The 25,665-nt window shown below is 42.6% G+C and overlaps 1 protein-coding gene across 4 annotated transcripts in view; it reads left to right on the top strand.

Annotated features, from left to right (window-relative positions):
- The window catches only part of LOC110502230 (serum response factor), a 61,301-nt gene that overhangs the window by 17,892 nt on the left and 17,744 nt on the right, over nucleotides 1-25,665 (top strand). For 2 of the 4 annotated variants that reach the window (XM_021580102.3, XM_021580104.3), the window contains exon 2: nucleotides 13,312-13,578. In XM_021580102.3, the coding sequence (XP_021435777.1) occupies nucleotides 13,312-13,578 (267 nt within the window). The remainder of the gene's footprint in view (nucleotides 1-13,311; nucleotides 13,579-25,665) is intronic. The other 2 variants (XM_090216587.1, XM_090216588.1) reach the window with 1 other exon arrangement.

Raw genomic sequence — 25,665 nt, 5'->3', positions numbered from 1 at the left:
GGGCCAAGAAACACGGGCAATGGACATTAGACCGGTGGAAATATGTCCTTTTGGTCTGAGTCCAAATTTGAGATTTTTGGTTTCAACAGCTGTGTTTTTGTGAGACGCGGAATAGGTGAATGGATGAGCTCCGTATTTGTGTGGTTCCCTCCGTGAAGCATGGAGGAGGTGTGATGGTGTGGGGGTGCTTTGCTGGTGATACTGTCTGTGATTTATTTAGATTTCAAGGCACACTTAAACAGCATGGCTACCACAGCATTCTGCAGCCATATGCCATCCCATCTGGTTTGCACTTTGTGGGACTATAATTTGTTTTTCAACTGGACAACGACCCAAAACACACCTCCAGGCTGTGTAAGGGCTATTTGACCAAGAAGGAGAGTGATGGAGTGCTGCATCAGATGACCTGGCCTCCACAATCACCCGACCTCAACTCAATTGAGATGGTTTGGGATGAGTTCGACCACCGAGTGATGGAAAAGCAGCCAACAAGTGCTCAGCATATGGGATAAGTCCTTCAAGACTGTTGAAAATTATTCCTCATGAAGCTGGTTGAGAGAATGCCAAGAGTGTGTAAAGCTGTCAAGGCAAAGGGTGGCTACTTTGAAGACTCTCAAATATAAAATGTATTTTGATTTGTTTAACGCTTGTTTGATTACATATGTGTTATTTCATAGTTTTGATGTATTCACTATTATTCTACAATGTAGAAAATAATCAAAATAAAGAAAAACCCTTGGTGTGTTCAAACTTTTGACTGGTACTGTATGTATTGCATAATGGCACAATGTTGGGGTTTGTGTTCATTTAAATGTCATTATTATAATAAATAATTAGAATGCCACTCTTTGCATTGTTTGATCTTTGTAAAAAGGTTGAATTCTGACTGATGAGCAAGTCCCTACCTTGCTTGTGCTTGTTTCCTTTTGGCATCCTCCACTGTTGTCGTGGAAACTGAGGTTTCTGTATATTGTACAGTAGGCAGCAGCATGACTGATTGTTCTGTGCACTCTGGTTTTGACAAAGTATGACAGCATTCATCATTTTGTTTTCAGATCTCTGAGGGTGCAGGCCAGGGCAGTGTAAAATGGTTGAAATTAATGGATTTCTAGATCTGAAATCTGCCTCTGGTTCAGAAAAGGATCTGCAGGCTCATTCAAAGGCATGTCAAGCCTGCACACCCTCCAGCAAGTCTATTTCTCCAAAACCAGGATTTTACTACTGCTCAAAATTATCATGCCCCTGAGCTTTAATGTATAAATAGATCTGAATGACTGTTCATCACCACAGTGCTAATTTGTGTGACTGCTTCAATGGAGCCACATGCCCCAAAGCTTTACATGCAAATCAAATTTGATTAGTCACATGCGCCGAATACAACCGGTGTAGACCTTACAGTGAAATGCTTACTTATGAGCCCCAAACAACAATGCAGTTAAAAAAAAGAATAAGAAATAAAAGTAACAAGTAATTAAAGAGCAGCAGTAAAATAGCGAGACTATATACAGGGGGGCACCGGTTAGTTGAGGTAATATGCACATGTAGATAGAGTTATAAAAGTGGCTATGCATAGATGATAACAACAGAGTAGCAGCAGTGTAAAAGGGGTGGGGGGTGAAATGCAAATAGTCTGTGTAGCCCTTCATTAGATGTTCAGGAGTCTTATGGCTTGGGGGTAGAAGATGTTTCGAAGCCTCTTGGACCTAGACATGGCGCTCCGGCACCGCTTGCCGTGCGGTAGTAGAGAGAACAGGCTATGACTAGGGTGGCTGGAGACTTTGACCATTTTTAGGTCCTTCCTCTGACACCGCCAGGTATAGAGGTCCTGGATGGCAGGGAGCTTTGCCCCAGTGATGTAGTGGGCCGTACGCACTACCCTCTGTAGTGCCTTGCGGTCGGAGGCCGAGCTGTTGCCTTACGTTGAGGGAGAGGTTCTTGTCCTGGCACCACACGGCCAGGTCTCTGAGGCTGTCTTGTCGGTGATCAGGCCTACCACTGTTGTCATTGGCAAACGTAATGATGGTGTTGGAGTCATGCCTGGCTGTGCAGTCATGAGTGAACAGGGAGTACAGCAGGGTACTGAGCATGCACCCCTGAGGTGCCCCTGTGTTGAGTATCAGCGTGGCGGATGTGTTGTCAGGAAGTCCAAGATCCAGTTGCAGAGGGAGGTGTTTGCTCCCAGGGTCCTTAGCGTATTGATCAACTCTGAGGGCACTATGGTGTTGAACACTGAACTGTAGTCAATGAACAGCATTCTCACGTAAGTGTTGCCTTTGTCCAGGTGTGGAGTACAATAGTGATTGCATCATCTGTGGATCTGTTAGGGCGGTATGCAAATTGGAGTGGGTCTAGGGTTTCTAGGATAATTGTGTTGTGAGCCATGACCAGCCTTTCCAAGCACTTCATGGCTACAGACGAGTGCTACGGATCGGTAGTCATTTAGGCAGGTTACCTTCGTGTTCTTGGGCACAGGGACTATGGTGGTCTGCTTAAAACATGTTGGTATTACAGACTTGGACAGGAAGAGGTTGAAAATATCAGTGAAGACACTTTCCAGTTGGTCAGCGCATGCTCACAGTACACATCCAGGTAATCCGTCTGGCCCTGCGGCTTTGTGAATGCTGACCTGTTTAAAGGTAGTAGTCTTCCGGATCAGCTGGTGCTCTTATGCATGTTTCAGTGTCATTTGCCTCGACGCGAGCATAGAAGTAGTTTAGCTCGTCTGGTAGGTTTGTGCCACTGGGCAGCTCTCGGCTGTGCTTCCCTTTTGTAGTCTGTACTGGTTTGCAAGCCCCGTCACATCCGACGAGCGTCAGAGCCTGTGTAGTATGATTCGATCTTAGTCCTGTATTGACACTGTCTGTTTGATGGTTCGTCTGAGGGCATAGTGGGAATTCTTATAAGCTTCCGGGTTAAAGTCCTGCTCCTTGAAAGAGGCAACTCTGTAACCCCATCCAGAAGCCATGGATATGTACATATGGTCACTGTGGGGACGACGTCATCGATGCACTTATTGATGAAGCCAATGACGGATGTGGTGTACTCCTCAATGCAATAGGAGGAATCCCGGAATATATTCCAGTCTGTGCTAGCAAAACAGTCCTGTAGCTTAGCATCTGCTTCATCTGACCACTTTTTTTTTTATTATGTAAGGCCAGAAATAGAGCATACAGTGCCTTCAGAAAGCATTCACAACCCTTGACTTTCTCCACAATTTGTTGTTACAGCCTGAATAAAAAAAGGAAATTATGTGCCACTGGTCAACAGATAATACCCCATAATGTCAAAGAGGAATTATGTTTTTAGAAATGTTTACAAATTAATAAAAAATGAAGACCTGAAATGTCTTGAGTCTAGTATTCAACCCCTTTATGGCAAGCCTAAATGTTTTTTTAAATATATTTTTTAATTCCGCTAGCTGAACCCCTTGACAACATTCCGCTGAAAAGGCAGTGTGCGAAATTCAAAAATATTTTTGGGACATATATAACTTTCACACATTTAACAAGTCCAATACAGCAAATGAAAGAAACTTCTTGTTGATCTACCCATCGTGTCCGATTTCAAAAATGCTTTACAGCAAAAGCACAACATATGTTAGATCATCGCCAACAAACACACAGCCATTTTTCAAGCCAAAGATAGGAGTCACAAAAAGCAGAAATATAGATGAAATTAATCACTAACCTTTGATCTTCATCAGATGCCACTCATAGGACATCATGGTACACAACACATGTATGTTTTTTGTTCGATAATGTGCATATGTATATCCAAAATCTCAGTTTACATTGGCTCGTTACGTGCAGTAATGTTTTGATTCCAAAACATCCGGTGATTTTGCAGAAATACTCATAATAAACATTGATAAATGATACAAGTGTTATTCACAGAATTAAAGATAGACTTCTCCTTAACCTCTCTGGTCCAAAAGCCAGGGAAAATGCAGAGTGCCAAATTCAAATAAATTACTATAAAAATAAAACTTTCATTAAATCACACATGCAAGATAGCAAATTAAAGCTACACTTGTTGTGAATCCAGCCAACATGTCAGATTTCAAAAAGGCTTTTCGGCGAAAGCAAACAATGCTATTATCTGCAGGCGCGACACAAAACGCAGAAACAAAAATATAATTCATGCCTTACCTTTGACGAGCTTCTTTTGGTGGCACTTTGACAAAGTCAATAATACTGGCAGCACAATATTGCTTAGAATCAAGGGCAATGGTGACATCATTGAGGACCTTTAAGGTTGCAGTGACACATCCATAACCTGAGAGGAAACCAGATTGCATACCCCAGAGAATACTATAGACATTAAGAAAGCCAGTCAGTTGATTATTGACACTTTTTATAAACAGGGCGACATAGAAATAGGCTTATAACAGAGCTCAGCCATGTGCTTCTTGTCAGTAACAACCACATCATCAACATTAAGGGACATGGGTAGCTGTGAAGAGGAGGGTTTATTCTCCAGGTCTTTAACCGTTTTCCAGAACTTCTTGGGGTTAGACGCACAGAGGGAGAACTGCTCCTTAAAGTAACTAACTTTGGCCTTCAGGATAGCCTGAGTGCACTTATTTCTCATTTGCCTGAAGGATAGCCAGTCAGCCTGAGTATGCGTGTGCCGAGCCTTTCACCAAATGCAATTCTTGAGGTGGAGTAACTATGCAACATCACGGTCGAATCAGGGGCTGAACCTATTTTTTTTACATTTTCTTTATGGGGGCGTTAACAATACCACTGAAAATATCAAACAAGAATAGCCAAGTGTCTTCGACAGAGGGTATCAAGCTGATTCATACCATTTTACAGAGGCCAGTTCATGAACGAAGGCTTGCTCATTAAAGTTTTTTAGCAAACGTCCTATCACAAATCAGGACCGTTTTTTTTCACTGAGCAGCCATTATGAATACAGGCAGTAAAACAGTGATCACTAAGGCCATTACAGAAAACACCAGACTGATACCTATCAGGATTATTTGTGAGGATAACATCGAGGAGAGTAGCCTTGCCTGGGTGTTTGAAGTCACACTTTGTGGGATTGGTAATAATCTGATAAAGATTCAGGGAGTCCCATTGCTTTAGGACTTGGTCAGGTGGTTTAAGTGTGTCAGTTTAGGTCACGAAGCAGGACAAAGTCAGGCTGGTGCTGATGGTGGACGATAGCACCCAGCAACAGTCAACAAAGAGATATTTGAAAGTTGAATTGTTAAAACCAGCAAATACATTTTTGGGGGGACAGACTTGGTGGTATTCAAAGCACCCTTTCTTAACCACGTCTCCGTAATGACCAACACATCTGGATTGGAGCTGTGAATCCACACTTTAAATTGATCCATTTTAGGTAATAAGCTTCCAGTGCTAACGTGCAGAAAACCCAGGCTTTTACGAGAGCAGAAATCAGTGAAGCAGATATCAACGCACAAGTCAGAATTGGGGCTAGCAACAGTATATGGGCCAGGGTGTACATGTACATTTCCAGATATCATCAATAGTAATAGAATCAAGGCACGGCATAGGACAGGAGTAAACAGTTGCCAGTCAGCGTTAGTCCTGTGGGAGAAAACAGCTTGTTGATATTAGAGGTCGAAGGAGAATGGCAATCTAACGGGCGGGCCACAAACGGACAAATAATGGCTCAGTACAACAGTGGTGTGCTGAATTGCATCTCGGAACGCACAACTAGTCGACCTTTGTCACAGATGGGCTATTGCAGCAGACGACCACACCGGGTTCCACTCCTGTCAGCTAAAAACAAAAAAGTGGCGCCAGTGGGCACACAATCAACAACACTCGTCAATTGAGAAGTGGAAAAACATATCAAGTGGGTAAAACGGTATGTAAACATTTATTAAAGTGACCAGTGTACATAGGGCAGCAGTCTTTAAGGTGCAGGGTAGAGTACAGGGTGGTAGATGGCTAGTAACAGTGACTAAGGTTCAGGCCAGGGTACTAGATGTCGTTATGGGTCTGGGTGGAACTGATATACCCAAGACTCGACCTGGGCTCGATTGGGTTTGGCTCTGAAATTCTAACTTTGGTCTCGGGTCTATGTAACTACAGCTGATAGACCCGACCACGGCTCCACGGTTCTGCTAATAAGGTGAATTTATTGACATATAGAAGGCCTAGCCAACATCTATAAAGAATTATTCATTAACCAGAAAAGCAACTTAGTTGATAAACATATTTTTTGTCACCCGTGCCCATTCTGGTCTAGACCCGGACCTGTTAGACCTGACCAGTACCTTATGTCGAGTGTTCCTCGGGTCCATTCAGGTCTGATTATTCTCTGGTCCGTCCAGGTCCCCATTTTTGTTATTTTATTTAAAAAAATTGGGGGTCCATTCGGGTCAGTTCTGATTTGTCCTCGGGTGTAACTTTTTGGACCCATGAAGACCCCTGCAAGGTACTGGGTGTAGGCCGGCTAGTGGTGACTATTTAACAGTCTTATGGCTTGGAGATTGAAAAACAGCTTATGTCTCAGTTCCAGCTTTGATGCACTTGTACTGTCTCCTTCTAGATGGTAGTGGGGTGATCAGGCCATTGCTCAGGTGGCTGAGGTCCTTGACAATCTTCTTGGCCTTCCTGTGACACTGTGTGCTGCAGATGTCCTGGAGGGCAGGTAGTGTGCCCCCGGAGATGTGTTGGGCTGACCGCACCAGCTTCTGGAGAGCCCTGCGGCTCTCAATGATGCATCTGTAGAAGTCTGTGAGTGTCTTAGGGGCCAAGCAGAATTTCTTCAGCCTCCTGCCTCCTTATTCAACATGCTGTCTATGTGAGTGGACCATTTCAGGTTCTCAGTGATGTGCACGCCAAGAAACTTAAGCTTTTCACCCTCTCCACTGCTGCCCCGTCGATGTGGATGGGGGAGAGCTCTCTCTGCTGTCTCCTGAAGTCCATGATCAGCTCCTTCATTTTATTTGACATTGAGGGAGAGGTTATTTTCCTGGCACCACTCTGCCAAGGACCTCCCGTCCTTCCTGTAGGCTGTCTCGTTAGCCAATTTGATGATTGAGTTGGAGAGGTGCTTGGCCACGCAGTCATGGGTATCAGAAGTAAAATTACAGGCAAACTGGCATGCTACTGTTCCTTTCTAGATCTTAAACTGTCGAGTAGATCCACGACTGATCCAAATGGAATGAAACACTCAAATCACTGGGCTTTTGCACCGTTATTCAAATGACATTTTCACTGCAGTAGAATTTTGTACTCCCTTATAAACAATAATGCAATTATTCATTGCATTGTGGTGTGGTAGACTAGTCTAGGCAGGATAATTGTATTGTCCCTCAAGATCAATAGGGAAGCTTGTTTGTAAACAAAGTAAAAAATAAACAAACACTATACAAAACATTGTTAAACTATAATTTTGATATCATGTATGGTCAGTCTGTGCATCCAAATCTGTTTCTGAATATAATTGGTTACATTTCGCCAGCTCCATCATGCTTTTTACTGAAACAACAGGGGCGAGGAGGCTGCTTTATTGTTTCAACTGTTGATTGCCTCTAAGGAATACATTTGATGTTTTATCACTTAATTTAATGTTATTTTTCTGAAAATAACACTTACTAAGCTATTTTAAACATGACTATGGATTCATTACATCTACATTGGCAGCCATTCTGAATTCCGCTTCCTGCCTAAAGTTCACAATGAACACCGCTTCTAGGATGTTTTCATATCACAATCGCCATTGCACTACACGCTGCCCTATCCCACCTTGACAAGAGTAATACATATGTGAGAATGTTGTTAATCGACTACAACTCAGCCTTCAACACCATAGTGCCCTCCAAGCTCATCACTAAGCTCAGAGCCCTGGGTCTGAACCTCGACCCCAGGTGGTGAAGGTTGGCAACAAAATTGCTCCACCACGCTTATCCTCAAAACGGAGGCCGCTAAGGGGTATGTGCTTAGTCCCCTTCTGTACTCACTGTTCACCAATGCTGCGTGGCCGCACAAGATTCCAACACCATCATTAAGTTTGCTGACAACACAACAGTGGTAGGCCCGATTACCAACAACAACGAGACAGCCTACAAGGAGTAGGTGTAACCTCAATGTCAATAAAACGAAGGAACTGAGGAGGCTGCAGTGAGCATGCCCAATGGGGCCGCAGTGGAGAGAGTCAAAAGCTTCAAGTTTCTCACTGAGGACCTGAAATGCTCCCTCCACATCGGCACCGTGGTGAAGTCGCAACAGCGCCTCTTCAATCTCAAGAGGATGAAGAAATTCGGCTGGGCTCCAAGGACCCTCCAAAACGTCTACAGATGCACCATCGAGAGCATTCTGTCGGGCTGCAGGGCTCTCCAGAGGGTGGTTAGGTCAGCCCAACACATCACCGGGGGCACACTGCCTACCCTAAGGACATCTACAGCACCCGGTGATACAGGAAGGCCAAAAAGATAATCAAGGACCTCAGCCACCCAAGTCCCGGCTTGTCACACCCTGCTACCAGACTGAGACCGTACAGGTGCATCAAAGCTGGGCCCATCAGACTGTTGAACAGTCATCACTAGCCAGCCTCCACCCGGTTCCCTGCCCTGCACGTTAGACACTGTCACTAGCCGGCTACTGCCCGGTACTCTACCATGTATTTTTTGTCTACTGCCCTATGTATATATAGTCATTGAACACTGATCACTTATTAATTATTGTTGTTCTGAAATCGTTTCTGTAGTTGGAAACAGATAAGAGTAGCATTTGTGAAATATTGTTTTGTTGATTTATTTACTCAAATCATTACAGTTTATATGTACATACTGCATTCTCAACATAGCTCACCCTATATAACCACTGCCATAGATACCTTTTCTTACTTGTATATTGTCCATACTGTCTATACACACCACATATTAGTATTCTAGACTCTGACATTGCTTGTTCTGATATTGCTCATTCTGATACTTGTTAATTTCTTGTTTTTGACTCTTTTTTTGGGGGGGGGGGGGGGGGATTATTTGTGTATTAGTATTTGTACTGCTTTTTTTGTATTGTACTGTTAGACACTTACTGCACTGCTGGACCTAGGAACACTAGCATTTCGCTGCACCTGCTTTAACATCTGCTAGTCTGTGTATGTGACAAACCTCGATTTGATATGTCACTAAATGTCATGATTTTATCTGTTGCATCATACTTGCATACATTTTCTTCGGGTCAAATACCAGCTATTATGGCAACCATTTAGTATTTTTGCAATAACACGTTTCCTGGTGAAGTTTGAAATGGGCACCCCTTCTGGGATGTTTTCATATCGCCTGAAGAATGTTTGTACCAAATTTCATGCTTTAATCCACCACGTAATGTTTTTTTTTGCTCAGGCCCTGGACTATAAAGCAAACAAGCTAGAATGACAGAGGGTACAAATAGGAATGAACAAACTCCCATTTTCAACACTATGTAGTTATCAAGCCGTGCACTTGGGTATTGGCCAAGCCACCCTGACACACACACACACACACACACATATAGCCCTGGTATGGCTGAGACAAGCTGATCACACAGTTCTTGGTACAGCAAGACATCCTCTCATTGAATTATGGATAAAATCAATTGGAAGTGTTACTGAGCGCTGCATACTCTATGCACTCCATTTCTAAGAATATTTCCGCAGGGCCCACTGAAGCTGAATAATTAAATGGTGAAGTGAGTCCAGCCAACCACAGGTCTCATCTTCGCTGCTTTTCAGAGCATGCATATATTTCCAGAAGCTGGCTGTCTTTGATTCGTTCATTAGACACATCAGCTCTAGAAGTGAAGCCTGCACCGTTGGCCTAGCAAGTATGACAGACCCACAGAAAGAGTGTTGGAAGTTGCTCATACACTCATTGACCCTCTATTTATTTTCCCCTTTTTCCCTCCAATTTTGATCTTGTCTCATCCCTGCAACTCCCCAATGGGATCCGGAGGCGAAGGTCGAGTCATGCATCCTCTGAAACATGACCCACCAAACCAAACTTCTTAACACCTGCCTGCTTAACCCGGAAGCCAGTCACACCAATGTGTCTGAGGAAAAACTGTTCACTTGGTGACCAAAGTCAGCCTGCAGGCGCCCGGCCCGCCAGAAGGAGTCGCTAGAGCGCGATGAGCCAAGTAAAGACGACCCCCCCCCCTCCCCCCAACCAAACCCTCCCCTAACCCGGATTATGCTGGGCCAATTGTGCCCTATGGGAGTCCCGAACACGTCCAGTTGTGATACAGCCCAGAATAGAACCCGGGTCTGTAGTGATGCGATGCAGTGCCTTAGACCGCTGCGCCACTCGGGAGGCCCTTCTACCTTTATTTCATGTGGAGTTGCATTTCACTCCTGCCAAATGATTATCTAATCATCTGAGTAGCTTCAGCATTGTCCAATTGCTGCATTAAATGAATGCAGTACATCATATCTGAAAATGAGATGACAGGCTAACAATGAACAAAGTAACATGTTGCCACACTTCCAAACCTTGTGATGTCTGAAAGTCCCTTGAAAGCTAGGAACCGGTAAGTTCCTTGAGAGAATGTAACTTAAAGTAACTGTATTGATACTTTTGATGCGAGTACTGTTTGACAGAAATTTCTCATGTAGTAACAGCACTGTAGTTTAACAGTATAGATCCTATGATTTAGCATAGGCTATTTGATAAAGGTAAAGAAGCGATTGTTGGTTGTGTGAATGACAGCCATCCTCTAGTCCTCCTTCCTACTCTGCATTTCTGCCAGAATGATACCCTGTGGCTAGCAATGAAATCATTCATCAGCCAACAGAAATTGTATTCATTAAGGTGATGGTAATGGTAGTCTGCCTACTCTACATCTCTCTCCTTTTCTCCCTTTCTCTCTGAAAAACGTGCCACCAGAAGCATCCTACACTTTACTGATCACTCAAGTAAATCAAAAGGCTCTCTTAGGGAGTGCACAAGGTTCACTCCAAGTGCAACAATAAGTCTGTGTGAGAATAGCTCATGGTGTGGGTTGCATATCTGATGCAAGACCTGTGCTGTATTCGTGGAACACTATACAACTGGCTTTGTGGTTAGTGTCCACCCTGAGTTTGGATGGTTGGGAGTTCGATCTCTGACCGAGTCATACCAAAGACCAAAAATGGGGCCTGATGCGTCCCTGATTGGCACTCCATATTAAGGAGACAGATTGGGGGAAAGGGCCTGTGATAGACTAGTGTCCTGTCCAGGGAGTGTACTTGCACATCAAGATGCCTCACGCCACAGAAACAGGAGATAGGCCCCTGCTCCTATGAGCTGTTCCGGCTCGCTCGTGCAAGGTTAGTTACTTATACCACTGGTGTGTGTGTGTGTGTGTGTGTGTGTGTGTGTGTGTGTGTGTGTGATGTCTGGTGTAATGTATGACAAGGCGGGACAGCTCATGTTCTAATGTTTCACAGCTTGTGAGTGGAGTCATTGCTCATGTGCTCTATTTAAGATCTACAGTGCCTTTGAAAAAATATTCAGACCCCTTGGCTTTTTCCACATTTTGTTACGTTACAGCCTAAACATTTTCCTCATCAATCTATACACAATACCCCATAATTACAAAGCAAAAACAGGTTTGCTAAATTATTAAAAATAAAAAACTGAAATATCAGGTTTACATAAGTATTCAGACCCTTTACTCAGTACTTCTTTGAAGCAGCTTTTGGCAGCGATTGCAGCATAGTCTTCTTGGGACGCAACAAGCTTGGCACACCTGTATTTGGGGAGTTTCTCCCATTCTTTTCTTTCAAGCTCTGTCAGGTTGGATGGGGAGCATTATCAGGTCTATTTTCAGGTCTCTCCAGAGATGTTCAAGTCCAGGCTCTGGCTGGGCCACTCAAGGACATTCAGAGACGTGTCCCGAATCCACTCCTGCATTGTCTAACCTAGTCTGATAACCTGCTCTGAGTGTTCAGGACCTCATCAACAATCTCTCTGTACTTTGCTCCATTCATCTTTGCCTCAATCCTGATTAGTCTCCCAGTCCCTGCCGCTGAAAAACATCCCCACAGCTTGATGCTGCCACCACCATGCTTCACCGTAGGGATGGTGCCAGGTTTCCTCCAGAGGTGACACTTGGTATTCAGGCCAAAGAGTTCAATCTTGGTTTCATCAGACCAGAGAATCTTGTTTCTCATGGTCTGAGTCCTTTAGGTGCCCTTTGGCAAACTTCAAGTGGGTTGTCATGCGCCTTTTACTGAGGATTGGCTTTCGTCTGGCCATTCTACCATAAAGGCTGGATTGGTAGACTGCTGCAGAGATGGTTGTCCTTCTGGAAGGTTCTCCCATCTCCACAGAGGAACTTTGGAGCTCTGTCAGAGTGACCATCGGGTTATTGGTCATCTCCCAGACCAAGGCCCTTCTCATCCTAATTGCTCAGTTTGGCCGTGAGGCCAGCTCTAGGAAGAGTCTTGCTCGTTCCAAACTATTTCCATTTAAGAATTATGGAGGCCACTGTGTTCTTGGGGACCTTCTTCAATGCTGCAGATATTTTTTGGTACCCTTCCCCAGATCTGTGCCTCGACACAATCCTGTCTCTGAGCTCTATGGACAATTTCTTTGACCTCCTGGCTAGTTTTTTTTCCAAATCATGTCCAATCAATTGAATTTACCACAATCAAGCCATATAAACATCTCAAGGATGATCAATGGAAACAGGATGCACCTGAGCTCAATTTAGAGTCTCATAGCAAAGGGTCTGAATACTTAAGTAAATAAGGTATTTCTGTTTTTCGCTTTGTCATTATGGGTTATTGTGTATAGATTGCTGAAATGTATTTAAAAAAAAATCTGTTTTAGAATAAGGCTGTAACGTAGCAAAGTGGAAAATGTCAAGTGGTGTGAATACTTTCCGAAGGCACTGTACATGGTTATTACCACTCCCCCTTTCCTTTCTCTCCCTTACAACCAAGACACCCATCATAAGGAATGCAATTATTCTCACAATAACACACTGTATTCTTGGACCTTTTATCTCATGATATTTTAGCTACATTTGTGCTATATGTCCAGAATTCACCAGAGAGGTATTTTTAGACTTGCAGTGTGTTTCTTGGCTAGTTGGCTGCAATTTCAACCAGTTATCTGTGGGTAACACCACCAATAACTATGTTTTTTCCTATTACAATTAAGTCTTGTCTGTGTTGGTAAGGAAAGTTTTAAATAATTTGTTTCAGTTATTAAGAATGTGGTGGGATGTCAGCTTACTTTGTTTATTTTGGCACATGATGCAGACTGATGTTGATGCTCATGCTAAAACTGAAGCTGATATGGATGTTGAAACTGATATTGGATGTTGATGCTGATTCTCTCCCTCCCTGCCATGACAGGCTTATGAGCTCTCCACGTTGACAGGAACCCAGGTCCTGCTACTGGTGGCCAGCGAGACAGGCCACGTCTACACGTTCGCCACGCGGAAGCTCCAGCCCATGATCACCAGCGAGACAGGCAAGGCCCTCATCCAGACGTGCCTCAACTCTCCGGACTCCCCGCCCCGCAACGACCCCTCCACTGACCAGCGTATGAGCGCCACAGGCTTCGAGGAGACGGACCTTACCTACCAGGTGTCTGAGTCGGAGAGCCTTGGGGAGACCAAGGTGAGTTCTGCTGCTGCTCTTCACCATAAGGACCAGGGTCGTATTCATTAGGCACCGAACATACAAAAAAATGGACTGAAACAAGGTACATGAACCCTCATTTTCATTTTCCGTTGCAAAACTTTTTGCTACAGAGTGCCCTAATGAAAATGACCCAGAACAAACTGGCTTTGGAACAGAAACAGAACACATCTGCATGTTCTGCTTATCACTTTACCTGTACTGTACATGCTGTCCGGTTCCCAAGTGTTTACAAAGAATGGCATTGCTATTTTTTTGTTTGTTAACTGTTGTCTGTATTTCAATGCTAAAGGAATACAGTAATTGCAGTCAACATAGCCACTTACTTAAAAAAGATATTGCACCAGAGAGTTACTATAATAGATTCTCAGTCAAATCCCCCCAGAATTTTATAGCCAAGCACAGCAGAGGAGAACTAGACTAGTTCATCAGATTCACATTCAGTTATGGAAACTCTTACTGGTATGTATAGAATGAGCTTACTGGTATGTATAGAATGAGCTGTGGTTTGTCACCTGTTTTAAACCTTTGTGTAAACTCAAGGCAACCTCTTTTGGCTTGTTGCTCGCGGTTTTGTTTGATTATCTACTAAATATTTTTTTATTGGCTCAAACAGCCTGGTTACGTCTCTTGTGGCAGGAAGCAGGGGTGTAAAGACAGACCAAAGTAGTGGAACACGAAACCACTCGACAGAATGGATTAGAAGTCATCTTCATCTACCTCGCTGAACTTGGCACAGAAAAGCTCTCAAACCCCTGACTATAAACCTGTAGGTCAAGGCAGGTCGGGGTTGTATTATGAGAAGCGTACAGCCGGTTGTATATGTATGTATGGATGTATGGATGTTTTTTTTTTTACAGTATGATTATTCATGTCGTCCTATAATGTCTATAATACAATACATCTTTTTTTACCTTTTAGAATAATAGTTTTTGTTTTTTTGCATGCTGATTCAGCATGAGCACTTCACTGTAGTTACTCACTGTATTAGTGGAAGAAGGGTTTTTCATGAGAAACTCAATATTGCTATTCTAATTGTGCAGTGATATACCTGATACTGTTCTAAAAAGGTAGTAGGCTTTGTGATGTGCAGTGGAAAGAGATTACAATGTTTTAAAGCCATTTGGACGTTCTTTATAGTCAGATGTGCTTCATTACCCAATGGAACACTGTGGTGCTGTTGCTTACATAGTCACGTGCTAGCCACCGGGATTTCCTCCGCTGTTGACTTGATTTAAGTACACTCCTTTGAAGAGGACCTCCTTTGAAGAGAACCATACACTATGTGCTCATTTCATGTTTTCACAAGCCAGTTACTTGCTGTCTACCTTGAGGATGGTGATCAACCTTTGGGTTGTTAAGTCACTAATGCCCGCTTCACTCATTGGTAAAAAAAAAAAAAAAATGGATTCTGCCTCCAAGGCCATATATGGTATGGTTTCCCTGCCTGTTCTCTTGGCTGAGGCTCCTCACATTCCTTATAAGCTGCAGCTGTCTTTGGAGTCCTGCAACAGTGATGTGGTGGTGGGTTGTATGTACATTTGAGTGGGGGGATGGGGGGTGTAGATAGGGATATATTATTTAAGAAGACCAATGGAATGGAAACATTTGGCTGTTATCAGTGATATGTCCACTTGGATGTCATTTGTCATTGAGACTGTGGATGGTTGGTGATGGGGCCTCAGTTCAGTTATCGTGTGGAAGATCAATGTGTGTGTGAGAGAGAGAGACTCTTGAGTATGGTTTCATTGTAAAGGCAATCCAAGTTTAATACATGTGGGGGATCAACACTTGTATTGTTAGATGCTGGCAGATGGTTACTGTAGCCATGATGAACTCTGGATCCCTTTGCTTTAGTTTTCAAGGCTGCTGCTTTGTGCTTCCCTGAAGTCTCTAGATACCATTGGTCTTGAGAACACTATGTCATACATACTGTAGAAACTAGTCTAAACATTTCACCTTTTGGTCTGGTTGGTGGAGGGAGAGGGGGAGATGAAGGGAGGGACGGGTGCAAGGTGAAACAGAAGAGTTAGGTCAGCAGCACCCACGTGACAAGATGCAGTCGAGCCATGCTGCGAACATCATGTGACATTTGGAAACCTGTCGTAGCTTAATGTGTGTACTACTGTACATCATATGATTACTTTCAATAGGTTTTCTCTACATCTGTCACTTCTATCTCCTTTAGTTTTCTGTGTATTTCCCTGTTCCCTGTTAGTGGGGTTACTCAAGACACTGATCTAAGGCATGTGTTTTTTTTCTCCATAACAGCTATGGTTATAATTTGGGGAGGGTAAACTGATCCTAGATCTGTGTGTAAGGGTAGCATCCTAGTGACACCATGCCCCCTCTCTTGCACTCCCTCCCTCCCGCTCTCTCTGCCTGGCTGCTAGTATTGTCGTAGTTGTAATTGGGGTGGTTGTTAGTGCAGCGGTTGTTAGCGCAGATCGTGTTTCCTCACCACCACTGTTGTAACATTGTTGCATTCTTCTCACCAGAGCTCCCACACAAAGACACCACTAGGCCAGAGAATGCAAACTAAGATTTAAAATGTTTGTTTTTCTAGATATTGGTGATCAATTAGTTCAGTTGTACAATAATTGCCACTCAGGGATTAATAATATTGAATTATAATGTTCTCATTATTCAAATCATTTAAAGCTTAATTTTCTCTATTTAGTCCTCATTCCCCATAGTAATGAATCAGGTCTGTTATATTATTCCAGTTGATGGAAAACTGCTGTAGGTAAATTAAGTTTTTCTACTTCTGCTCTCCCACCACTGTACCACTGTGTCTCTCTGGACACAAGGTGAGCTTTGGCTGTGGAGGGCTGCAGCAGGGCAGGGGGCATTCTGTGACAATTGAGTGTCATTGAGATAATGGAAAGTTAATTTACTGAGATATGTAGCCTTATCACAAGGTTACTCCTAAATAGGGAGTCTGTGACACATTTAGTGGAAGTGGGTGGATGGGGGGAAGGTGAGCGCAATGTGTCGCTGTGCAAGAGAGGGAGGGCTGTGTGTGACATTATGTTACCCCCCCTTTTATTTTACAGCGAGCAAGTGGACAGGCCAGCTGCCATTGGCTGCACCTCCTCCACTTGGGCTGCCTTGCCTTTTTTAGAAGTCCCCCAAAAGGAGCCGTGAATTCCATGTTGCTGGCAGGGTGCCAGTGCGTGAGTTTCTGAGCCAGCAAATGGGAGATTATTAGGGGGACAGACAGCTACCAGTGAAGTTGTAGCTAGCTACGATGGACACTCAAAGCAGAAAAGGATCTGATGTAGTGGTGGGCTGCCAGTTGTCACCTTCATTTGAGATTTGTTTAACCTCCCATGAATACTGAATCATCTCACAAGCCTCCAATGGGGGGGGGGGGGGGGGGGGAATTCTCATTTCCCCTCACTTTATCTATCATCACAACATTACTTATAGATTGTCACCTCAGTTAAATAGAAGAACGAGCACAAGGACAGGCCATTGTGTGTATGTGTGTGCGCTGTGCGTGCGTGTGTTACGTAGAAATTTGACCATGTCTGTGTGTGTAAAAATGATTGGTAATATCTCTCCTGGCTTAAGTAGTATAATATTGTTCCTCAGATGTAAGAGGGTATTTAAGTACATGCATTCTCACTGGAGGGGGCAGATCGATACATTAGCCCATCCATAACTCCTGTCCCAACTAGTTGCTAGCACAGACGTTTTTATTTAATTTTTTACCCCGAACAATCTATTTGGACGTACTTTGTTAAGTCCTGTTGCTGCTCCATTATATTAAGTGGTGTGTTTCTCTGCGTCAGTGTTTTTCTCTGCGTCAGTCTTGGTTTCCTTAGAGATGGTTGCAGTGCTGGAGATGAAAAAAAATGAGTAGGGGGTGTGGGGGCTGAGGTTCCATTAGTGACTAAGCTTCTCTCACCAAGGTCCTATGTAAAAATGACAAAAGAATATAGTGCACCCTTCATAAATAAATGCAGCTGTGTGACATGAGTAGTGTTTGCTTGAATGACAGAAAGAGACAGGTTTCAGGTAGAGAATACTACTGGAGGAGAGTTTCAAGAAAATGTAATGCTGCTCTCGTAGAGTTGGCTCCCATAAGTGGAATCTTTATGTCATGGACAGATGTTTTCTTCTGTACCACCGGACTGAAGGAGTAACTCGAGTGCACTGTGGTAGGCTACATTTAATACACTGCTAGCCTGGCTTGCAGCCTCAGAGTTCGTTGCTTTGGGGAGAGACTAATGCAAGGCTGTGGTTGAAATCTGGTTCAAATTAGTATATTTCACCACTTTTTTAGTGTTTTCAACCAAAACTATAACTGATGTTCAACATCAGTATGTTGAAAAGAAACTTGGTTTAACATATTTTTTCCAGGTCGGTCTGAACCAAAAGCCAAAAAGCCTCTCTTCAGAGGAGAGAGTAGAGGCAGAGTGAGATGGTCAAACAAACATGTTTGAGGAACAATGATAAGTTGGCCATAGAGATAGCGTGGCTAAACTGAAAGAGTATTAGTGCAACTGGTGGCAATATTTGACTTACTTCGATTCAGTCCAATGCCCCCATTTCTGTAGGAGTTTCCTGCTCAGACAAAGGCCTATGGAAAATGTGATCACGTAATGTTGATAATGATGTGTCTTACAGCATGGTCAGCTGCCCTATAGTAAATTGAGTATTTTCAAATCAACTACTTCTATTTTAAGTATTTCAAAGTATTTTCAAATAGCCTCCTTGTTTCCAAATAAGTTTAAAATACCCCTAGGACCAAACAGCAATGTTGTAGTACTCGAGTCCGGGCTTGAGACAACATTTTGAGTGTCTCGGTCTTGTCTCTGGGTCAAATATATACACTCCTTTCTTGAAACATTAATACGTGCAGTCTTTATATCTATTATAGACATGTTTGTGCAATAGCGATCCTATTGGTCCTAGGCCTTCAGTGTGTGACAGGTTTGTGATGCTGAAAGTACAGCAACGGTAATACCAATACACTCCTGTAGAAGAGTGCACTTTTTGTAAAACACAAAGGGCCAGTGGCGTAGTGGAGGCTATACGCAGGTGCCGTATACCCCCCAAAAAATCAATGGGCGTTGCGTATATGCACTTCTTAATCCCTACTGATGCTTATCAAAGTAGTGTGGTGGAGGTATACGTTTTATCAATTATGTAGCACAATAGAGAAATCATGCACAAAGTAGCCTACACAGTTGCAAAACAACACATAGCCTAGTTTCAGCTGAACATCATCTGCAGGCATCAAGAGCGCACAGCTCTCAACTGGTTTTGGCATGGGACAGCTCACAGACCAATGTTTTTTTTGTAAAAAGTGTCCCACCAATTACAAGTCAAAATGTCATTGGTTGAGTCCACTGTCACTCCAACTGTTGCCCTAATACAGTTGAATGGCACACACCTTCTATCTAGCTTCTGATGGCCAAGCCAATTGTTGACTTATGCTAGTTAGATTTATCTTCCCAGAGACCACTAAAGAAAAATCCCGATTGGATCTTTTTTCTCTTCAGTGTTAACCCTTTCCTTTCAAACAAAAACTGAAGAGGGGTAGTAATAATTTGTTGAGTGGCTCTATTTTCCCTCAGCATGCATTTTTCCAACATTCTGAATGTCTAAAGAATCCATATGTTTTTCTGAAATATGAACACAGAAATACTGGACATTTTTAACTCTTATTATGGTGGCGAGGGGTCTCGGACCCCTTGTTCCCCTCCTGGTCTCGACTCTGTCTCACCCCTCTCCGGGTTTGGTCTTGAATCGGTCTTGCTTTAGGTGGTATTGAACACGACACTGCCAAGCAGACCTGGGTTCAAATGCATGACGTTTTTAAATATTTGTATCTGTGCATTTCACTATTTTCAAATGCATGCCAATACTTTCCTAATGTATTTCCAAATAGTTTCCAATATTCGTCTACTTGTACTTTCAAATATTTTTTTTCAAAATACTTACATCGAAACTTATGTGAAAGTAATTGAAATACTTAGTGGTATTTGAATCCCAGGTCTGTACTGAAGCAATGTCTGCCCGGAGATTGCAAGGTTGGTGGACTTTAAAATTGGGAACCAATGTCTCTCTGTTTGGCATTGGGGGTAAGGCCCTGAGACAGACTAGCGTCCTGTCCAGGGGATGTACTTCATCAAGCTACCTCACACTTCAGAAACAGGAGATTCACTCCTGCCCTATGGTTCAGACAAGGCTTACTTACTGCTACTACTGAAGAAGGATGCTTTTGAGTGTCACAAGAACGCAGTCTTCTCATACCACTCATGTCAGACCAAAGGGCTGCGACATGACATCTATTCAGGCTGTGCCTGTGGCTCTTCACGCCGGCTGGCCTCCTGCCCTGTCGACCCAGCTGGTGTGGAAAGGGTTAACTCCCCTCCCGAGGTGCTTGGGTTACCCCCCCCCCCCTCCCTCCCACCAGCTGTCTACTGCCCCCTCAGCTGTTCATACACTCACCCTTGTCCTCTCTCTGTCCCCTGTCCCAACCCTGGCCCTCATGGCCCTCCCTCCTGAATACCTCAGACACTCCTCACACCCTCACTCCCACCCTGTGGTCTTGCCGGCTAACAACTGGTCCTCACCCTGTCACTCTCTCCTTTTAGCCCCTGGCAGAAGCACTATAGTAGTTATTCAGTGCATTTTGGGCTATTCCTCTCGGGTCGATATATCTCTGTTGATTTGATGTGATTGAACCCAAACACCAGAGGCACAGAGTTCTTTTGTCTAGATCTACTGCTATCCTATCCCACACATACAGACATGCATGCACATAAATATTGGCCATATGATAGACACACAACTGTGATTACATGATATGATGGCACATATTGGTAAGACTAAATTATGTATAAATTAACCAATTTTTGCACTCTCGACCTCAGGCTCAATTGCTACCAAGCCGGCTGCAGACGAGATAAGCTCTCAAGTAGAGAAGCAGCACAACACACATCTCACGCCCCCCCCCCCTGTGCTGTTTAACTAAAGAGGGAAAGGACCTTGGCCTAGTAGAGCTCTCTTTCTCTGTGTGGATTAGACTTGAGGTTTGGAGAGTATGGACACTGCTCTGCTTTGCATTTGTGCCATGCTTATGCTGCTCCCTTCTGTCTGTTTGGCAGTCAGGAATACTCATTTGTCTAGTCTCTGATAAGGAGCATGTTTACAAATTATTAATGTCTAGTAGTGGACACGACTCATATACTATGCGTTTTAGTATGTACATTATATTCTCAATGGAAATATTTGAGAGTAGATGTCATTTATTGAACCTCTACCTCTATTTTGTGATAGCCCCAAAATGCCTTCCTTATTTTCCTGTCTGCGACATGGGACTGTGGGTTTATGTTGGTGGGGTTGCAAGTGTGTGTGAGTGAGAGGAGGGCCCTATCAGTAAAGCTTCTGTAGTCCATGGTGCATCCAGTACCTCTCACCCACTCAATCAGTCACATATAAAAACCAACAGGGGTGTTACTCTGGTTTGCTGCTGCTGCAGTAGCCTGCACTGATCACGAATCAAATGTTATTCGTCACATGCTTTGTAAACAATAGATGTGGACTAACAGTGAGAAGCGTACTTACTTATGGGCCCTTCCCAACAATGCAGAGAGAAATAAAAAAGAGAAATAATAGAAAAGTAAAACGCATAATAATAAAAAAAGTAATAATAGATACACAATGAGTAATGATAACTTGTATATTTCCAATGGGTACAAGTACCGAATCCATTTGCAGGGGTACACGATATTTGAGGTAGTTATATCTAGGAATCAAGTGACAGATAGTAAGCAGCAGCGTATGTGATAAGTTAGTGCAAAAAGGTTCAATGCAGATAACCAAATAGATACCCGGACTAACTATTTAGCAGTCTTATGGCTTGAGGGTAGAAGCTGTTCTAGGTTCTTCTGGTTCCAGACTTGTAGTACCGGTTCGCGTGCGGTAGCAGAGAGAACTGTCTATGACTTTACAGTGTGATGCTTACTTACAGTTGAAGTCGGAAGTTTACAAACACTTAGGTTGGAGTCATTTAAACTCATTTTTCAAACACAAACACAGATGCAAATTATTTACTTAAAAATCATACAATGTGATTTTCTGGACTTTTGTTTTAGATTCCGTCTCTCACAGTTGAAGTGTACCTATGATAAAAATTACAGACCTCTACATGCTTTGTAAGTAGGAAAACCTGCAAAATCGGCAGTGTATCAAATACTTGTTCTCCCCACTGTATGTATGTATGTATGTATGTATGTATGTATGTATGTATGTATGTATGTATGTATGTATGTATGTATGTATGTATGTATGTATGTATGTATGTATGTACAGTTGAAGTCGGAAGATTACATACACTTAGGTTGGAGTCATTAAAACTCGTTTTTCAACCACTCCACAAATGTCTTGTTACAAACTATAGTTTTGGCAAGTCAGTTAGGACATCTACTTTGTGCATGACACAAGTAATTTTTCCAACAATTGTTAAGTGCCTTTAAACAGCTTGGAAAATTCCAGAAAATGATGTCATGGCTTTAGAAGCTTCTGATAGGCTAATTGACGTAATTTTTGTCAATTGGAGGTGTACCTGTGGATGTATTTCAAGGCCTACCTTCAAACTCAGTTCCTCTTTGCTTGACCTCATGGGAAAATCAAAAGAAATCAGCCAAGACCTCAGGAAAAAAAAGTCTGGTTCATGCTTGGGAGCCATTTCCAAACGCATGAAAGTACCACGTGTACTATTGTTTGTACAGATGAACAAGTTTAAACACCATGGGACCACACGTCTGTCATACCGCTCAGGAAGGAGACGCGTTCTGTCTCCTAGAGATGAATGTACTTTGGTGCGAAAAGTGCAAATCAATCCCAGAACAACAGCAAAGGACCTTGTGAAGATGCTGAAGGAAACAGGTACAAAAGTATCTATATCCACAGTAAAACGAGTCCTATATTGACATAACCTGAGAGGCCGCTCAGCGAGGAAGAAGCCACTGCTCCAGAACCATGATAAAAAAGCCAGACTACGAATTGCAACTGCACATGGGAACAAAGATCGTACTTTTTGGAGAAATGTCCTCTGGTCTGATGAAACAAAAGTAGAACTGTTTGGCCATAATGACCATCGTTATGTTTGGAGGAAAAAGGGGGAGGCTTGCAAGCCGAAGAACACCATCCCAACCGTGAAACACAGGGGTGGCAGCATCATGTTTGGGGGTGATTTGCTGCAGGAGGGACTGGTGCACTTCACAAAATAGAATTATGAAAAATTATGTGGATATATTGAAGCAACATCTCAAGACATCAGTCAGGAAGCTAAAGCTTGGTCGCAAATGGGTCTTCCAGTTGGACAATGACCCCAAGCATACTTCCAAAGTTGTGGCAAAATGGCTTAAGAGCAACAAAAAAAGTTGAGATATTGGAGTAGTCATCACAAAGCCCTGACCTCAATCCTATAGAAAAGGAATGTGCCAAAATTCACCCAACTTATTGTGGGACGCTCATGGAAGGCTACCTGAGATGTTTGACACAAGTTAAACAATTTAAAGGCAATTCTACCAAATAATAATTGAGTGTATGTAAACGTCTGACCCACTAGGAATGTGATGAAAGAAATAAAAGCTGAAATAAATCATTCTCTCTACAATTGTTCTGACATTTCACATTCTTAAAATAAAGTGGTGATCCTAACTGACCTAAAACAGGGAATTTATACTAGGATTAAATGTTAGGAATTGTGAGAACCTGAGTTTACATACACCTTAGCCAACTAAATGTTAAACTTCCGACTTCAACTGTACATGCCCTTTCCCAACAATGCAGAGTTAAAAAGTAAGAATTAGCAACTAAAAAAAGGAAATATCAACACAAAAAAATAACAAGGCTTTACAGTATACAAGGAGTACCGGTACCCAGTCAATGTGCAGGGGTACGAGGTAATTGAGGTAATACTTATTTTCCACCATAATTTGCAAATAAATTCATTAAAAATCCTACAATGTGATTTTCTGGATTTTTTTTCTCATTTTGTCTGTCATAGTTGAAGTGTACCTATGATGAAAATTACAGGCCTCTCATCTTTTTAAGTGGGAGAACTTGCACAATTGGTGGCTGACTAAATACTTTTTTGCCCCACTGTATATTCCAAATAATATCCATAATGTCCACAGAAACATGTCAAACGTTTTTTTATAATCAATCCTCATGTTGTTTTTAATATATATATTCGATAATATATCAACCGGGTGTGTAGGTTTTTCAATAACACCGGGAGAAACAATGGCCGCTTTACTCTAGCGCAGAGAGCCCCCAGCTATCCACTTACGCAATGTGATCTTTCACGCTCATTTTTTAGAATAAAAGCCTGAAACTATGTCTAAAGACTGTTGACACCTTAGGGAAGCCATAGAAACTCCCAGGAATCCCAGTTCACCAATACATGACTGATTTGTTCCATAAAGTCCATAATTTATGTCCAAATAGCCACTTGTTCAGTGTGTTCAGCCCAGTAATCCATCATCATGAGGCGTGAGCACTATGTCCAGACAAAAACTCGAACATTTCCGTTACAGGTCATAGAAACATGTCAAACGATGTATGGAATCAATCTTTAGGATGTTTTTAACATAAAACTTCAATAATGTTCCAACGGGAGAATTCCATTGTCTGTAGAAAAGCACTGGAACGAGACCTAAGTCTGTCGGGAGCGTGCTTCACGAGCCTGAGACACTCTGCCAGACCACTAACTCATTCAGTTCCCATTCCCCCCTCCTTTATTGCAAAAGCCTGAAACCAGTTTCTAAAGACTGTTGACATCTAGTGGAAGCCTTAGGAAGTGCAACTTGACCCCATAGACACTGTGTATTCGGTAGGCCAAGCTTTGAAAAACTAAAAACCTCAGATTTCCCACTTCATGGTTGGATGTTTCTCAGGTTTTCGCCTGCCATATTAGTTCTGTCATACTCACAGACATCATTCAAATAGTTTTAGAAACTTCAGAGTGTTTTCTATCCAATACAAATAATAATATGCATATATTAGCATCTGGGACAGAGTAGGAAGCAGTTCACTCTGAGCACGCCATACATCCAAAAGTGAAAATGCTGCCCCCTATCCCAAACAGGTTACTTTCCAGCTGAAATAATACATTTTATTAAAAAAATATTAAATACAGTTCCTAAAGCAAAAATATACCAAATAATTTATCTGATGCAATTGCTTTAGAAAGGGGCACACGTCGGGGATGTCTCCTCTACCCCTCCTGTTTGCACTGGCAATTGAACCACTTGCAGAAATAATTAGACAGGACCTAAACATAACCGGTATTGGTAAACATGAATATAAACTAAACCTAATTGAGGTGATCTCCTGATATACCTGACCAATATTGAAAACGCAATGCCCCCCTTGATAAGAATATTTTCAGAATACTCTAAAATCTCAGGATATCAAATGAATGTGGAAAAAACGTAAATAATATCAACAGGGAAAATAATAACTCATGATCTACAGTGGACCACAAATAAGTATAAAATACGTAGGATGCTTAATAATTGACAACAAATATATAAAGAACTTTATTTCATTAATTAACAATATGAAAGTAGATCTAATTAAATGGAATAATATTTCCATAAATCTCTTCAGAATGGCATGGCTCCTAAAGTTTTTATATTTATTCTCGGTAATACCGGGAAATAATGATAGCTCACAATACCATTACATTTGGAAGAAACTGAACACAGAGGCACTGAACAATGTTCATTAGCACCTCCTTCGCGGGGCTGTAATTTAAACGTAGTCATTGCGAACTATTTCAGTCAGAAATGCATCGATAATGGCTAGTAAGCTAATGATAAAAACAATAGCAGATCTCGCTCCGGAAGTCATCAACCCGATCGGAAGTAAATTAGAACGTTGGAGGCGGTATAATGCATAGAGCCTAAGATTAAACGTTGACACTGTCTCCAACACATTTTGACCATGATGACAGTGTCCCACAGGAGATGTTTAACAAGGTCCCTAGTAGCTATCTATAACCTTTCCCTGCTCTCATGCTGTGCGGCTTTTCAC

Source organism: Oncorhynchus mykiss, chromosome 23 (assembly GCF_057628025.1).
Source record: "Oncorhynchus mykiss isolate SJ-2025 chromosome 23, ASM5762802v1, whole genome shotgun sequence".
NCBI classification, from domain to species: Eukaryota; Metazoa; Chordata; class Actinopteri; order Salmoniformes; family Salmonidae; genus Oncorhynchus; species Oncorhynchus mykiss.
Note: the sequence above shows the minus strand (reverse complement) of the source record. Positions and strands in the feature narration are given on the sequence as shown.